An 18,014-nucleotide genomic window follows, 5' to 3' on the forward strand; every position below is an offset into this window, starting at 1 on the left:
CCCGCGCGCCGCGTGACGCCATCACGCCGCAGGCAGCCCTGGCCAATCCGCGGGCGCTGCCGGGGGCCGGCGAGCGCGTGCGCGTGCTCGAGTAGGGCACTTCCGCCGGCTGGGAAGCGGCCGGGGAGACGCGTGGGTGTGCGGGATCGGATCCCGAGGAAAGCCTCTGTCTGCGGCGGAGGTGAGGGACCCGACCCGACCCGACCCGACCCCACCCCACCCCACCCCACCCCACCCCTTCACCTTCCCCTGCCCTGGAAACCTCTCTGTCCAAAGCGGAGCTCACGGGCGGGCGGAAGGGTTCGGATCCTTTGGGAACCCCTCTAACCAAGGGCAGGACGGGCCAGCAACTCCTCTGGGGAGTGGGGTTGTCGTAAAGACCCTTTGAGTTTAATCGAGGCGTTGTTTGTTTGGTTTTGTGTGTTGAGGGTGTGTGGGGCGTGTTGTGCTTTCAGATTTGCTGTGATCGCCAGTGCGATCCAAAGCAGGGGCTGCTCTTGCCGACTCTTCAGCGTTCGTCAGGGAACCGGGAAGATGGTGAATGTTCTGAAAGGTGTTCTGGTGGAGTGGTAAGTAACACCATTTACTGCCTCTCTTTGTGCCATAGGCTGTGTTTCTTTAGACTTGGAACTAATCTAAGTCACTGAAGAGTCCAGACAAAAAGAATTGTGGAAAAGGGTGGTGCTGAACAATCGGAGAAAAGTGTGGGCTTTGGGGGAAGAAAGAGAAGATAAAGTGTAGGTAGTCCTAATTCCAACCTCCCATTTTTATTTTCAAGAAACTGTTTTCCACTTATGCTTAACCTCTTTAAAGAAAAGAAAACTGTATGAATATGGGGCAAAAATATGATGGCAAAAATTAGCAATTGCATTGTTTTAAAAATCCATTTTTTTCAAAATATATAATAGTTTGCAGATTATTTTTAATTTAGCAAAGTAGAGAAAATTATATAAAATACTTAAAATAAGCATTAACTATGAGAAATTATGCTTGAAAGTATATTCTACCATGTCTGATGGTCCCCTCACATTGTCACGTTTTTTGAAAGGTACACAAGTTAAAATTTTAGCTGTATATGTAAGTTGTCTATCTGCTTGTCAGGTATGATTTACCCTGGTATAAGCGACCCAGTTACTTTGGCAATTTTCCCTTGAAAATATTAAATCCCTTTTGTTCTTTATATTGCTTGCAAACAGAGTTTCTCGTTGTTGTTGTTTGTGAACAAAGTGTTTCTCCATTGATTCTTGAGGGAGATGAGGTAATCTTTCATTTCTCCTTTCCTGTTTTTGTTTTTTTAATAATCAGCTCTAGACTGAATTCCATACAAGGCTAACATGTGGGTTTTTTGTAGATCATATTCAAAAGGAATGTGCTTGGAATTTGTAAATGTCAGCTTTTGGTGTAGGTGCAATGTACCTGTTTTCATATAATCTCGCCTCTGGACTGAGACTCAGGCCCCTGGCTACCTCCAAAATCTGAAGAAGCATCACTCAAGATTTGTGGGATCATTGTATAGCATTGTATGACGTGTGAGATTTCTGCTGTACACCTAATCTATTAATATGTTTGCAGTCTATAACTGCACAAAAGCAGTTCCATACTTCCAAAATGTTTTATTCTAAACATTTAAATTTAATTTAGAAGGTGGCATAATGACTGTTCAGTTAGAGTGTGAGAAATATACAATTCTTATATGAGCACTCTTTGTCTGCGCTATACTACTTTGAGCAAGATCTGTGTTCTCTTGTCTTTGGTTATCCTCATGCTTTAAGGAAACCTTTTTTTTTTTGTTTTTGAGGCTATTGCTGAAATTAGACATCTAAGTTCAGTCTTAAGGGTTGGACTTTTGAGTTTTAGTTTTGGGTTTTTGAGTTTGGATTTTTTTTGATGCTGCCTTAGCAGCGGCAAAGAAACAGCTTTTACTAAAGCTTCACAAACTTTATTAAAGTTGTGAGTGACTCTTGAAATTAATTTTAGTTTTCCTAAAATCTTTGGTAATGTCTTCAAATGGTGTTTCTTCTGTTTGCAGCTGTAACTGTGAGCTGGGATCTGATGTGTGTTTGTTTCTACAGTGACCCAGCAATGAAGCAGTTTCTGCTCTACTTGGATGAGTCAAATGCTTTGGGAAAGAAGTTCATCATACAAGACCTGGATGAAACTCACGTCTTTGTATTAGCTGAGTTGGTCAACTTCCTCCAGGAGAGAGTGGGCGAGTTAATGGACCAGAACTCATTTCCTATTACTCAGAAGTGAGAAAAAACAGAGAAATGAGATTATTGCAGGTTTTGGAATGGTGAATTTCAATAGTTTGGATTGTTACTGTTTTACTAGATAACACTGTGGCATATAAGTTCTACATAGAAATGGCTACTACATAAAATGCATCAGATTCATAGACATAATAGTCTGCAATTGGATTTTGTTTCTCATTTTGAAAGAATGTGGTATCTTTATTAAAATGCTTAAAATTATACACTTAAGGAGTTCCCTTGAGAATTTTTGATGCATGGTCTCTGGTTTTCCATAAGGCTTTTATCTTGCAACATGATATCAACCAAAAAGTAAAGTAGTGTTTCTGTATTGGAGTGAGGTCCTCTGACATGTTCTGTTCCTGTGTGTGATTGAATCTGATTATAGTGTGACTGACAGAAAGTAAATAATGTGTGTTGAAATATGATCTGTGCTTGATGGAACATCTCTCTAAGCTGGAGGCATGGTCCGATACTACTCTGACTTGATGGGTTTTATACAGCAGGATGAGAGTTCGTGTGAGTGTTTTGTTGTGTTGTTTGGGGTTGGGAGTGTTGGGGGTTTTTATTGTTAAAACATGTTACAAATGCCCCATACTATTTGCCTACTTTTACCAAGGCTGTGCTTTCTGAGTTGTTCTGAGTTTGAAGGGGAAGGAGGGATATGGGGGGATTGGGACAGCAAAAACCATTGCCCTAGATCATTATCAATTAAAGGGTAACAGAAATCCTATTGCTTGTGGTTTTTTTACTGTGGTTTTAACACAATCGTATTGCTTGTGGTTTTTTTACTGGAGCTGATAGTCTCAATAAGTTATGTGATCAGACTCCCATGCTCTACTATCAAACAAGAAAGCTGGGTTTGGGTTTTTGGTTATGTTTTTTTATTTTTTCCTTAAGCATAGTTCTTTCTCCCATACCACCTTTTGCTGCAAAGAAAAAGTTTTGTAGTGTCATGGTTTGGTTATTTGGTGTTGTTTTTTTTGTTTTGGTTTGGTTTGGTTTTTTTTGCACTGTATTTGTAACTTTAGCTCAGACAATGGCTTGGTTTTCAGACCTACTCATGTACATCAGATACATGCCACCTTTTTGTCTTTGAGAAAAAGAATAAGTGTAAAGAGAAAGGCTTTTATAAGGAACAGTTTTCCTTACTGAGTCTCCTAGTGCTACTTGTTTCTCTTGTCCAGTAGATATCAGATTAATTGGTGGGTTTGTCCTTGTTTTTTGTTCAGATGGGATTTTTTTGTTTGCTTTTTTCCCCTCTTAGGAATAGGGTATCTTCAAGAGAAAGTTTCGCTAGATGTTTTTAATCAAAAAGCTGTCCAAAGAAAGTCCTGTAGAATTGTGTATATTCAGGCTCATGTGGATGAGCAAATAGCCCTGTAAAATTTAACTTCATATAATTTCTGGTACCTTCCCTTTTCTCTGACTTTATAGAACAATGAGTTTCAGTCCAAGTTGTTTAATCTCTTTCACAAGTGAGTGCTTCCCTGGTCATGTAGATTAAGAACCAGCTACATGTCTTTACCTGAAATATGAAGTTTAAATCTTATTTATAAATGGTTTATGGTTCCTTACCTCTTTATTGAGATTAATCTCAAGAGACTGATCAAACACTGACCTAATTTACTTTGTGGAAGTTTATTGGGTACTCATTTAATGGAGAAATAATCATTAGTTTTAACATGGCATTATAGCTTAGTACAATTTATTTAGAAGTGTCTGTTGCCTTTGTTTTGAATCCTAGTTTATTTTCTATCCAGATTCTGCTGAAAGGGAAATCATCCATCACATGCTCTTCAAAAGACAGCATTTGAAAAGTCATGCTTGGAATTCCACAAGTTAAGCTTCTCTGTATTTAGCATGTCTAGTGCTCCATTTCTATTGCGACTTTCCTTTTCAGTCTGTAATAAAGTTCTTGGCTTTTTCTCCTGGTTAGTTGTAGAGCTTTGCTGCTGCATTCCCTGTATTTTGGCTTATATTTACAACTGATAAATGGCTTATGTAATACAGAGGGATAGAAGTTCCAAACTGTATGAACTAAACTGTTAGGCAATCTTATACTCTCTGCTTGCAGTTTGGGTTTTTTTTTTTGAACAAACAAGTTCACGGACTTTTAACTTCTAAACCTGTCAATACTTTTGATCTTTCCTGTAGCTTAACAAGGTGTAGCTAATTCTGTGCTGGAAGAATAAACAAAAGACGTAAAGATGTAAGTTGATATCATCGTATGTAGTCTAAAGAGCTGAGTTCACTGTAGTTCCCAAGGAAAAAGGGGTCTTTAATCATGTAGTATGGTGAAGGAAATCCAATCAGGAAACTTAGTATATGTATGAATTAAAAAAGCAAACAAACAAACAAAAAAAAAAATCCAACCAAGCAAGGGTTTCTGAGATCTAAACTTTCACCTCTGAAAGGTTTTGATTTTTTTTAAGTGCATGTAGTCCTGGAAGTTATATGCTTCAAAAACAACAACAAAAATATTTGCCTAGATGGGAGAAAAGTAGATGCTAGTGTTAAAAATATCCATACATTTTGAGATAGCCAGCATTTACACTTACAGATTTTAAATGCTGGTGTTGGTTTTCATTTAGGTGTGAAACATTATTGGTGAGTACAGCTTTGAATGAAACAGTGTGTTAGAGATAATTTTTTCAAGGCTGGAAACATTTGTGACTAAAAGCTTTAGGATATCTATTTAAATATATCCATGCTTTGATAATAGAGTTGATCGAGTGAGAAAATCAGCCCTCACTTTATTTGGAATATTGTATGTTAACTTAATGTTTTTATCCATAACTTATAAGTTCACTTTTTTTGCCAGTATCTGTCAAAGAACTATAGTGACCTCAGGTCCTGCTTGAGCAGCAAAAATAGAGCTTGAATGACAGACTTGTTGCTGCTTGTAAAAGCACCAAATTTTGTCTTGAAGGGCTTTCACTGCTCACATTTTGCTTTCAGTTTGAGTTGAAAGTGTTTTGGATACTGGAATAATAGCATGGTAGTACAATTACATAAAAGACACTTACTTAAACTTCATTTATTACTTGCTACTTATTTATAGTTAGATCTAAATAAGATTGCAAGTTCCCTTGTTAGCATTTTGTGATGTAAACAATTGCTCTTGTATAGTTATTGTAACTTGAACATGCTCAAATTCTTCTTTTGTCAACACGTGCAGAAGCTAAAGAATTGTATTTGACAGAAAGATGAGACGGGTCTCCTAAGCAAGGTAAGAGAATTTGAATAACACAAAATGTTATGTGGGAAGAGAGGGATGGAAACTGAAAGTGCAGCTTCCTAGTGAAATAAAGCAATAACATCTTATATTTATTGAAGATTATACTGTTGGGCATTTTGGTTTTTTTGTTCCAAGCCTCAGATTTTAAAAAAAAGTTTATTAATGGCCTTTAAAAAAAGCTATGTAAAAAGCACGTATTCCTAAATGCTCTCAAGTATTTGTAGTTTTATAAATTGTGGGATAAGGTAATTCTGGAGAGGGGGTTATTTTAGCATGGGCGTTGGCAGCACAGTGAATATGGCCCTAGTTGGTCAGGGTAGATAGGGGTTGTAATGACTTGGTTTGCTTGTGATCAGTGCCCGAGTCCCTCTTCCTTCTCTCTGGTACAATAACTAGCCCAGGAAGAATAATTGTCCAGTGCAGTTAAGGAGGAAATAACCAACAATCACTAGAGAGAATGGATGTGTCCTCAAGAAAGAATATAGAGATTGCTAATACAGAATGCTTTAGGAAATTTTACCATTTTACCTGTGAGAACCAGACTGAGTGGACTTGAATCTGTAGCTAAACTGCCTGTGTTTCACAAAAAAGTAGGCACCTGAATCCATTTGAATGATAGTAGTTTTGTTTATTCATTTAAGGTACTTATAATGATAATTGGGAGATTTGGGGGGCAGTGGTTTTGATTTTTTGGTTTTGTTACTTAATGAGAGCTAGATGGCTGTTTGATCTCCTCCAAGTGTTGTTGTACATTAAGAAGTCCTTTTTTTTTTTTTTTTTTTTAAAACAGTCTTTCCGGGGTTTGTAGGGTGCATTCAAAAGCATACTATCTGATTTCCTCTTTTTTTTCCCCCTAATGCACCCTAACAACAGATTTTACAGTTTTTTTTTCTCACTCAGTTCTGCAGGGCCACCTCATGTGTGTGAAAACAATCCAGAGAACATGTATTTTATGCATTAACAGGATTGTTTACTGTGAATTGAAGATAATGGTATTTCATACTGTCATTAAAATTACTTATGTTTAACCTTTCTTAGTTGGCATCTTCACCATAAAAGTTCAGTCAGCCCCTAGGCTGAACTTACAAAAGTAGGGCACTAAAAATCATACTTAAATGTGTATACATACATATGTATCTGTATCTATATCTATGTATATATCTCAACCACTCTTTAGTCATATAAACCAACACAGTCTGAAAATCTTAAAATCAAACAGTAGGCCATTGAAGAAAACAGTAAGCTTTCATAATAAATTTTTTTGCAGTTCCAAATACCATATAAATTTCCAAACTGACTCGATTATCCCACAAATGATCCCATTGAAGCTGGTGGTGATTACTGTGAAATGAATGCATTACTAAGTATGTTAGAATTGGGTGTTTGTTTTGTAATTTAGACTGTGGCAGGGCCTATATGTGCTATACCAGATCAAGGATTCAAAATAAGTTGAAGTTCACAGTGATGGAAGAACAATTTTTTCCTAAAGTAAGTCATTATCTTTGGGTTTATGACTAAGTAGCTAATCAGAAATGTAAGCAATAGGATATCTGGTATAAATTTGATGTGGACCTGGGTTTTGTTTTGGTGGGTTTTTTTCCCCTAATGTGGAATATAAGTAATATTTTACCCATCTTTGTTTCACATAACAAGATTTTCAGGACTGAAGAGCGGACAGTTTGAAGGCAGACCAGTAAGGGGAGCTCTTGCCAATATTTTAAATTGCTTTAAAAAGTTGCAGCCTGCGCAGTTGTGGGTCAGAGACTTACCCTGCTTTGGAATATCAGATATGCTTTCAGCTAGAGATGAACATTCAGCTTCAAAGAGTCCTTCTGAAAAGATATTAGCTTTTGGAGATCTTGGAATATTTTTAACTCAGAAATTTCTTAACTGTTTAGGTATCCAGTGTTTTCTCTCGAAGCATAGGTACGCAACCATGTTGCATTAAAATGATGAGTCTGAAATGTGGTCTTCCCATCAGATATTACTGGTAGATCTGTGTATCTCTACACCATGAGCCTGCTTTAGAAGTTGCTCCATTTTAAGTTAGATAATTTTTAGTGAGTGTAAATCAAAATAAGTCATTGGTAAGAAGTAAGATTTATGAATTTTTTTCTTCTTGATTTCCTCATAATACAAAATGCATGGGATTGTAGGGTACCTGGTGCTCAAATCACATGCATCATACTGTGTGAAAGACCGTACAATGTTCAATTGTACTGTATTTCAGTCTGCACTGGGGATTTCTGCATCTTTATCTATCATTGTTGCTCATAGTGCATGGAAATGAGACATACAGAAAGTTTTTCCCTCATCGGTCTCCAAATGAGTAGCTTTATTGGTTTACACATATGTAATGATAAAATTCAGTACATTCCCTAACCAAAAAAAAACTACAACACCTACCAATTAAGTTTTAATATGAAGTGCAAACCCCCCCTTAGGACTTTGAATATTAGTGATTGTATTTTTCATATAGACTGAAAAAGTAATTTTCTCACTGCTGATTGCTTAGCACTAAAACAAAGATTAAGACTAGAAACAGACTATAAAATTGCTGCACAGTGGAAAAAAAAAATTAAAGTGAAAATTTTAGAGCATTACTGCTAGCTTTTAGCTTTTTGTGCTTGAGCAGTTCTAGCTGTTAGTAACAAGAAGTGTGAGGTTCCTGGAAGAAGTTTTAAGACTCATAATACCCATGCAGGAATGTACTTGAACACACCAATTAAAACCCATCCAACACCAAAACTGATGGATAATTGATTAGCCACACAATTAGCCCCTCAGGAAAGAAACAGCGAGCAAAATTTCTGGATGACTACAGATTGAAGGAGTTGGGTATCAGAGCTGTACAGCTTTTCATTTTTCTATTACAGAAAAGATGGACCCAGCTGTAAATGGCAGGATGTGCAGAGCAATGGGTACCCTTGCAGCTCTGAAGATCTCACTTGCAGATAAGATAGTACTGCAGGTTTCTCCAGTGTTGGCATAGCTCATACACTACCAGTAGAGAGAGGTATGCACACCAAGCAAATACCTCTCACCATTTCATGTGTTGTGCTCCTGATGTATTAAAGCTAGAGGGGTGAGATGGGAGGGTAAAAGATAAAAAAGGCAGGAAAGAGGGGGAAGAGTATTTTAGGCTTGTAATTATTATTTGCTGTTAATTCTGAAATTTAACAAGATCAGAAGAAGCATAAGGATCAAAAATCTTACTTGCAATTAACTAGATCTTAATTGGTTTACAAAAGTTTGTGTTTATCCAGCCAGAGACCAAGCTTTCTTAATATTACACCTACTCTTCTACTTTGCTCTGTCCTGAATGGGACCACTTTTCTCTGTGGAATGATAGTGTAGTTTTTCTTCCTCTTAGTCTTTTCATTCTCCTACACTGGCAACTTTATTGTGTGTAAGACATGTTTTGCATGTGTGTCATGTGTATATCATTAGATATATAGGTATTATTCCAGAAGCTAGAGTTTCAGCAGAAGTGAGTAACCCTGGAATAATGATGAGCTTCTGTATCATCAACCAGCTTGAAATAGAAATATGAAAGAAAAATTTCTCTTCAGCTGTAAAATGAAGCATGGTCCCTATATTTGATTTTAGTTTTGATCTAAACAGACTAATTTTATATTTTCAGTTTAGAAAGGTTGTAAAATCAGTATAAAAATGAAGATAAAACAAGCCTGGTTTCTTAATGAATATTTGAAATCATATTGTTAAGCACAACCACATCAAGGCCATTGCAATAAAGGACTGTGACAGCTTTTAGTGTTTGTCAGGTTGCCTTTTGGGCAGAGGGAGCTGCAAATAGCATTTGAGAGGAGCTCTAGAGGAAGGATGAGGAGCAGGCAAAGCTAAGCATCTGACCAAATCTGTCAGGAGGACTGGGCAACCTGAAGTCTTGGAAACAGTAAATGTTTCCCCTTTTGGCTTTGAATAGGGTTTTTAAAGCTATTTCTGCCTGTTTAGCCTGCTGTGTGACAGCAGGAGCCAGAAGGAGCTATAAGGAGTGGGAGGGGACAATTCTGAGAGTGGGTGTGTTTCAGAAGGTGGTTCCTAAAGTAGTTTGCTGCAAGTGTGAAAAACTAGACAAAATTGAGACTGGCTTTTCAATGTGCAGTTATTTTAGCTCATTTTTAAATGTACTATAAAACAAAAGAAACTGTGAAGATCCTACAAAAAACTTATATTGTTTGAGTTGGTGTCTTGGGGTGACACCTCCCAAATTTGCCCTAAACCAGGACACTTGGTAGCTATGACAAGCAATCTACTACACCTCTAAATTTGAAACAGTGAAGGAAACTTTCATGTGATGCATTTTTTTCATTGTCATTGTAGTTACATAAATATAACCAAAGCAAGTCATAAAAACAGAGAAGATTGTGAATATAGTCTACCTATACTTTCTGAAGCCTTTGACACCATTTCCCACTGTATTCTCCTGGAGAAACTGGCTGCTTATGGCTTGGCCTGGTGCTGTTTGTTGGGTAAAAAGCTGGCTGGATGGCAGGGCCCAGAGAGAGGTGGTGAATGGTGCTGTATCCAGCTGATGATCCATCACATGTGGTGTTACTCTAGGCTGAGTACTGGGGCCAGACTTTATCAGTTGTCTGGACAAGGGGATTCAGGGCACCATCAATCATTTTGCAGGTGACACCAAGTTGGGTGGGAGTGTTGATCTGCTGGAGGGCAGGAAGGCTCTGCAGAGGGATCTGGACAGGCTGGATCGATGGACCAAGGCCAGTGGTTTGGGGTTCAATAAGTCCAGGTGCAAAGTCCTGCCCTTGGGTCACAACAACACCATGCAGTGTTTCAGGTTTGGGGAACAGAGGCTGGAAAGTGTCTTGGCAGAAAAGGACCTGTGGGTGCTGGTCAACAGCAGCTGACCATGAGCCAGCTGTGTCCAGGTGGCCAAGAAGACCAATGGCATCCTGGCCTGGATCAGCAATGGTGTGGCCAGCAGGAGCAGGGCAATGTACTGGGCACTGGTGAGGCTGCATCTTGAATCCTGCGATCAGTTCTGGGCCCACCACTGCAACAAAGATATTGCAACACAGGAGTGAGTCCAAAGAAGGGCAGCAGAGCTGGTGAAGGGTTGGAGCACAAGTCTTACAAGGATGGCTGTGGGAGCTGGGGGTGTTTCACCTAGAGTAAAGAAGGCACAGGGGACACCTTACCACTCTCTACAACTGCCTAAAAGGAGGTTACAGCGGGGTGGGGGTTAGTCTCTTCTCCCAAGAAACAAGTGATAAAAAAGAAATGGCCTCCAGCTTTGCCAGGGGAGGTTTAGGATGGATATTAGGAAAAATTTCTTTACCACAAGGTTGGTTAGGCATTGGAACAGGTTGCTAGGGAAGTGGTAGAATCACCAGCCCTGGAAGTGTTTAAATAGCATGTGGATGTGACACTTGAGGATACGGTCCAATGGTTGCCATGGCAGTGCTGGGTTAACACCTGGACTTGGTGATCTTAGAGGTCTTTTCCAATCTTAATAATTCTATGATTCTACAGCATGCTAACTCTGTGGGAGAAAGAGATCTTTCCTTGCCCAACAATATTAAAATTTAGGGAGGAAAGGGATTTTGCAGTCCTTACACTGAGTGGCATTACTGTAAGGTGGGGGTCTGAAGGGGGAACAAACATAGAAAATTGGAGTGCTAATAAGGATAACCAGACCTTTCACATCTAGAATTTATTTTTGTGTCCTTCTAACACTAGGATTAAAAGGATCAGTGAAATCCCTAATCAGGTGTTCATGAAATAATGGGGTGTTTCTTAAATCATTTTGTTTGGACACGGAGCTCCTTTCTATCATTGTATTATATTTTGCTAAAACCATTACAAATGCAAAAAGTCATCATATTCTGCAGTGTATTTTTCTGCTCTTAAATCTAGGTTGAAATGTGGTTTTTTTCCAGTGGATAAATTGACTTAAATATTTGATCCTGTTCCTTTACAGAACTACTCACAATAATGTGGCCATTATGTTGCAGTTATTCTGGGTTTGATTTTTTTTTTTTTTTTTTAAGAATTAGCATCTGATTTTGCAACAGTCTGTATTTGTCATATCTTCTAAAATGAAAAGTGATAGTACAGAGTATACTAATTTGGGACCCTGGTTCTAAACTCTGCTTAAGACCTTGAACATTTTGGTGGCTTTTCTCTTGTTATCTCACATTTTTCAAGAATTCTCTGTTTTTGTATTTGAATATTATCTCCATTGAATTTTGGGGGGAGGAAAGAAAAAGAAAAGGACTGCTTAAGCTTGATTGTGCTTGGAAATAAGAGGTTTTGAAGAAATTATATATGGCATGGGTCTCTAGATTTAAGCTGAAAAAGTTATAAATTTATATCTCAGCTATTAAGGCACTTGTCTGAAAAGCCTAGGGACCTTGGAAGTATTTTCACCAGCTGCTATTTGTTTTAATATTCTAATGTGCTCTTTGCTGGAAAAGGTGTATTAATTGATCTTTTTAATATTGTAGACATATTCAAAGGGCTCACTTTGAACTAGGGTTTCATAATGCTAAACTTCTTGTGAAGCACATAAAAATGGAACCTAACCTGATACAGTGAAAATAGGCAAAATTACTCTATTAAACAGAGTAACACACAGATAGTCATGTCTATTTTTCCTGGCCCTCCTCAGTACCCATTTCAAGTTTAATTTACCATTATTCAGTGTAATTGATCACTGGTATGGACCAGCACAATATTATTTATATTCCAGAACTCTCTGTGAAATTTTGAGAATATTAGCTTCTTACATTACGTCATCAAATACCTTACAGGTATTCTCTTGCTGATAGACAGGTGCAGATTTTTCCTCTCTTCACTTGATGCCTTCAGTTTAAAATTTTCAAGCCCTTCAATTCGTAACTTTGTATTATCACATTTAATCCTATTCTTTTTAGTGGTCTGCTTCTGGGGCTCATCCATTGTTTTCTGAATGATATATCTATTTTGAGTCTAGGGTGTATTGTTGATCCTCAAGTTTGTGTGACCAGCAAATTTTATTAGCACACTCATGCTTTTGTTCTAGGGTCACCAAACAAAAAATATTAAAAAGATGATCATCATGACTAATTCTTCAGGAGCTCCATTTATTGTATCTCCTCAGTCTGTTTTCTTTGGAGCACAATCCACTGCTACACATAACTAGTTCCGATCCCTTGCCATCTGTACTTATCTTCATCTCTTCAGTTATTATATTGTGTGGCATAATTTGAAGTACTATGTAAGGTTAAAAAAAATAAATCCAACAACCCACACATTAATATATTTCCCTTGTTTAACACTGTAGTGGTTTGACCCTGGCTGGATGCCTGGCACTCACCACTGGATACGTGCCCCTCCACAACTGGACATGGGAGAGAAAAGAGTTCATGGGCTGAGGTAAGGACAGTGAGAGATAGCTCACCAAATACTGTCATGGGTGAAACAGACTTGAATTAGAGCTATTAACTGAATTTATTACTAACTAACAAAATCTGAGCAGGATAGTGACATGTAAAACAAGACCTTAAAAATACCTTCCCATCCCTCCTTTCTTCCCAGCTCTACCTCCTACCCCTCAGTGATATAGGGAGACAGGGAATGGAGGTTTACAGTCAGTTCATCACAGGCTGTTTCTGCCACTGCTTAGGGAGAAGAGTCCTTCCCATCCTCCAGTGTGTGGTCCCTCCCATGGGACACAGTTCTCCATGAACTTCTCCAGTGTGAGTCCATCCCATGGGCAACAGTCCTCCCTAAACTGCTGCAATGTGGGTCACTATTCCATGTGGTACAGTCCTTCAGGCACAGCCTGCTCCAGCCTAGGCCCCTCAAAGGGTTGCAAATCCTACCAGGAACCCTGCTCCTCTCTCCAAGGGTCTGCAGGTCTTGTATTCCCTGTTCAGTTCTTGAAGAAGGAGGCCAGATTATATGTGGAAGGTTGGAGCTGCTTCCACAACAAGAATGAGGCAGAAGGAAGCTGGAGTGAACAGCCAGGGAACTGGAGAGTTTGGTCAATCCTCATTCAGTCTGGCTATTCCCTCAGCTATGGAGGAAATCCTTGATCTGTTGGGGAATCTGCCCAGGTAAGCTGACTTGCTTCTCTTTCTCTGATGTGTTCCTCTGTGGAGGAAAATTCAAGGTGAGGTACATCAAAAGGAATTGCCTTTTGGAATCAGCTGAGCATATAAAACTAAGAAAAATGAGTTAAGTTTGTGTGTGGAAGGAGGGAATAGATTTGCATGTGAAAAAAGGGAGCAAGTGTGCATATGAAACTCTCTAATGCATTAAAAATGGGACAGTCATTGATGCTGTAAATCTAGATAGAGGTGAAGGAGGAAAGTAAAATAATGGAGGCATCTACAAAAGCAGCTTTTATATTGTAACACAAGACACTTCAGTACCTATTCTAGGTTCTCTGAGGTAGTGTTCTGCAAGGTGAATTCTAATTTTTTTTACGACCTATAAAGGAAATGTTTCTATTTCTTTTAATTTAGGACATTTTGGTAATTCTCTGGTTCCATTTATTTCCAGAAGGACAGAAAAACTGGAGTGAAATAAAGGTGTACCTTAATTTTAGTTTTAGGTTTCTTGATTCTATAGCCTGTGTAGTTAAATTAGCTTGTTGAACTCAAAGGTATTGCTAACTTTTTATAACAGTAAGGCTTGTGTGGATTTAATCACATGCCAACACTAGATACTTTTTTGCTTACCTGTTGATGATTATACCTGAAAGATGCAAGCACTTTTTTGTTGCTGTTTGTGCATAAATAGGTAACTGATTTTTATTATTCCATAGTTATCTGGATTTAGTAGATCTGTATGTTAAATGAAACTCTTTCAGATAGGATTAGTTATGAAGAACTGCATTCCAAATGATACTTAAAAAAATCTATCCCCCAAAAAAACAATCCCCAAACAAACAAAAAAGTTCCATGTTAAACGAATGGATTCTAGAGGATCTTAATAATGGTTACATTTGATTTTTCACGTGTACTTTCCCTTTCTCATGAATCATATGAAAAACTTGTAGGAAGTGTTTGTATTATTAAATAACCAGCCACCTGTGGCTTTTCATTTAATGAGTATATAGAGAGCTATTGGCTCACCAGTCCTGGCAACACAATGCCCATGAAAATCACAGTTCTGTTCTTTGCAGTGCTAATGTTGCTTGGATATGGAAGGCAACCAAGTAGTCCTGTGCTTTGTTTCCTGTCCCAACATACCCAGGTTGAATAAGTGAGCATGAACAGAGTGAGCTTGTGAAAGGTGAAGAAATCATGAAAACTGAAATGAAATAGGAAGAAAGTGTCTACACTAAAAAACATTTAAAGTAAAAGAGTACGAATATTTTATCTGACAAGAAAAATATCAGAGATGTGCTATTGGGCAGAACAAGGAAGGTGAGTTGAAGATTTTCTCGTGTTTTTTTGCAATTAAAACCAAAAAGACATTAAAAAAAAGTTTGCATTGTTGCTTGTATACAAATGTGATTTATCATCTGCCTTCATGAAGGGTCATTACCAGTTTTTTTAATGGTGTCTGCCTTTAAAAATAAAGGAGATATTACAAGACAGTTTTTCTGAAAAAGAGGCCAGCCTTTGGTTCCTTAGAGGGTTGTGAAGATGGAATTAATGAATTTTAGGAATGGACAGATATTAAAGTAGCTGCTTACTCATAGCGGGGTAAAATGGACAAGCAGAGGCCTGGTTATGATTGAAACAGAGCTGAGTTCCATCTGAAAGAACGCATCTATTTGCCTTTGACCTTAAATTCACAGTATTCCAATAACAAAAATTAATTTACAAACTTTTCTGTACAGTTACTTCATGATCTTTGTTATCCAGTCAAGCTAGCTAAGCAATTAAGCTTTTCTTTAGGTCAGCAATATCAAGAACTGAGCAGAACCATTCAAACAAACAAAAAAAAACAAGTGAAACAAAAAAAAGGCAGGGTTTTGAGACTTTGTAATAAAATTAACAATGGTGCAGGAGATGATGATTTTGATAACATAATTTTAGGTTAATATTTCTATTAATTTGTATTGCTGAAGTTGCATTAAATGTTGCAGTTGGATTAGTGAAACGTTTATACTGTTAGCACCATAATCTTATGAACTGGGACTTTAGGTCAGATTTAGTGGACTGGAGGAGGAAGGGATGAGTGGGCTAGTGAAGGAAAAGGTTATCTATTTCCTCTTGGTTTTATATGTTTTGTATGTATCTTAAAAAAATACTTGAAGTGTGAATTAAGTATGCTTTAAAATGCTTCAATATCCTAGAGAAGTACCTTTAGTCACAGTAAAAAAAAGTTCATAAAAGTACGGAGTAGTTTGACAAACCTGATGCAATACAGTAGTGGTATTTTCCCAAGTGTGATCTCCTGTTGCATTTGCACGGCAGCAACAGTGTCCCATAGGCAAGTTACAAGACCACGTTCTACTGCTATAAACAGTATTTTTAACTTCTATTTTCACTTTGGAAGATGAGGCCTTGTCTTATGTATAAGGGTACTGCTGGTTTCCACTCACTCAGATTATGGACTTCACCTGAGATTGCTGTAGCTTCCCTTCTACACATGGAGGAATGCTGTAGTGCACCCCCAGCTTGGAAAAAGATCTTGTTGATTCATACATGCAGATGAAAAAGATGGTGCTGTTGCAAGATTTAAACACCTGAATTATCTAGTTCTAGTTGCTGGGGCTCTTGTGCATCTCTGTAAAATCATTTCTCGAAAACAAATGTGTTATGTGGATAGAGTGAGATGGAACAAACATCTTCCCATGTATTTTTCTTTACTGTTCAACAGACAATTGTGCAGAATGGATGGGATTCCTGCAAAGTATCAGCCATGGTCATAGTGTGTAGAGGCTGGTGAACAAATACCAAACAGATTTCTCTTGTGATGATGAACCAGCCACAACTGCTAATGCAGCTTAGAATGAACTAGTGGGCAGCACTGGTGCACTACAGTTAATGTGCCTGGGAAGTGGACAGGATTACAGAGGCAATTAAAGCTGTGATGGTGCTTTGCAAACCTCTCTGTGATTTTTTTTTTTTTTCTTTACTACCTAAATTGAATTCTTACGATGGTCAGTAAACTAGGAATTGAGCTAAGACACAGATAGCTTGAAGTCAGACACAAGAATTGAGTGAACCATGGTTTCAACTATCCTGGCTCACAAAGTTTCTACTGAAATATATGAAATATAAGCCTACCAGTTGTAGTGATGGCTGCTTTGTGAAGATATCCAGTGGGCAGTTCAGGGAAGAACCCCTGGTCTTCACAGCTCACCAGTTGATAACAACTCTGTAATGCACCCAGAAATGGAGCCCGACAGCTTTTTATTGCACTTTAGCTATAGGATCTGTTAAGAGGTGTCCCAGGATTTATCTGTGACTAAAAATCTTCAATAAAAAGCAACTTTTTTCCTAAATGAGAATTTTATTAATAGACAAAATCTATACCCAACTCTAACACATTATCTTAGGCTTCAGTCTTCCAGATTTTTGCACACGTAGCTGGTCCTCTGGCATGAAGTTTGGCCCCCTGCTATAGGTTGTAAGATGAAATCCTTATGGACCTTTGGGCAATGGTGTGAAAAATATTTACCTTTTTAGTTTCTGAAATGGTCGGTAAGTTTTGATTGCTGAAGCCAGCAGGGGTTAGGGCCTTTTCACTTCCTGCTCCCCATGTATTATCCCTTGGATGGCTTTTCTACAGCTGATAATTGCAGGTTGTTCCTGGTTTCCTTAAACTACTGAGTGCTTCACACCTTTTATGTTCAGGTATTTTGTTGCTCCTTTCCGATGAAAGCGACTGTGCATTGAATGTGATACCAGAATACAGCGGTCAGAGTTCACTTTTACTGAGGCTCCCCCAGGGCTTGTACTGTTGGTATCTCAGGATTGTATCCTGAATTTCCAAGTTTGAAGTATAAAGGCATTCTCTCCGACAAGACACCTCCTTGACCCATTACTCAAAGCATTATTTTCTGGTAGCAAAGGTTACCTTAGCACAGACCACTGGTCAGCACAGTTAATTTCGCTCGCTGTGGCGTTTGGTGTGAGTCAAAAATGCAGGAATACAGCGCTTGTGATTCTTGCAGAGAGAAGAGCGTCAAGTACACAATGGCACTCGGCGCCCCAGCTATTGACACCAACTCACTTTCCTTCTCTCTCAGCCCTGAAGGCCGGCGGGGTCCGCCCGCTCTCACATCTCGCCCGCTATTGTGATTTCTGCTCCGGCGGGCGGTCAGGGCGGTGAGGCGCTGGCTGGGCACAGGGACGTGCTGGGGCCGTTTCCCCGTCAGAGGGGCTGTTCCCGCGCCGCGCTGCGGTGTGTCCCCACCGTGACAGTGTCCGCGGCCCAGCCGGGTCCCGCGGGCCGGGTTTGTGGGTCAGCCCCGCACCGCGCCGAGCCCATCCCGGCACATCCCAGCCCATCCCGGTACATGCCGGCACATCCCGGCGGGGGCGGAGCCGGGCCGGGGCAGGGCGGCGGTCACGTGGCGGGGTCACGTGGCG

At 39.0% G+C, this 18,014-nt stretch overlaps 1 protein-coding gene across 1 annotated transcript; it reads left to right on the plus strand.

The window, feature by feature from the left end:
• The first annotated feature begins 91 nt into the window (after positions 1 to 91).
• GTF2H5 (general transcription factor IIH subunit 5) lies at positions 92 to 2,580 on the plus strand. Its single transcript, XM_062490069.1, has 3 exons — positions 92 to 181; positions 456 to 569; positions 2,073 to 2,580. Exons 2-3 carry the CDS (start codon positions 535 to 537, stop codon positions 2,251 to 2,253), a joined length of 216 nt encoding a protein of 71 aa, XP_062346053.1. The 5' UTR covers positions 92 to 181; positions 456 to 534; the 3' UTR covers positions 2,254 to 2,580.
• Positions 2,581 to 18,014: the final 15,434 nt, after the last annotated feature.

This window comes from Cinclus cinclus, chromosome 3, assembly GCF_963662255.1.
Source record: "Cinclus cinclus chromosome 3, bCinCin1.1, whole genome shotgun sequence".
Lineage (NCBI taxonomy): Eukaryota > Metazoa > Chordata > Aves > Passeriformes > Cinclidae > Cinclus > Cinclus cinclus.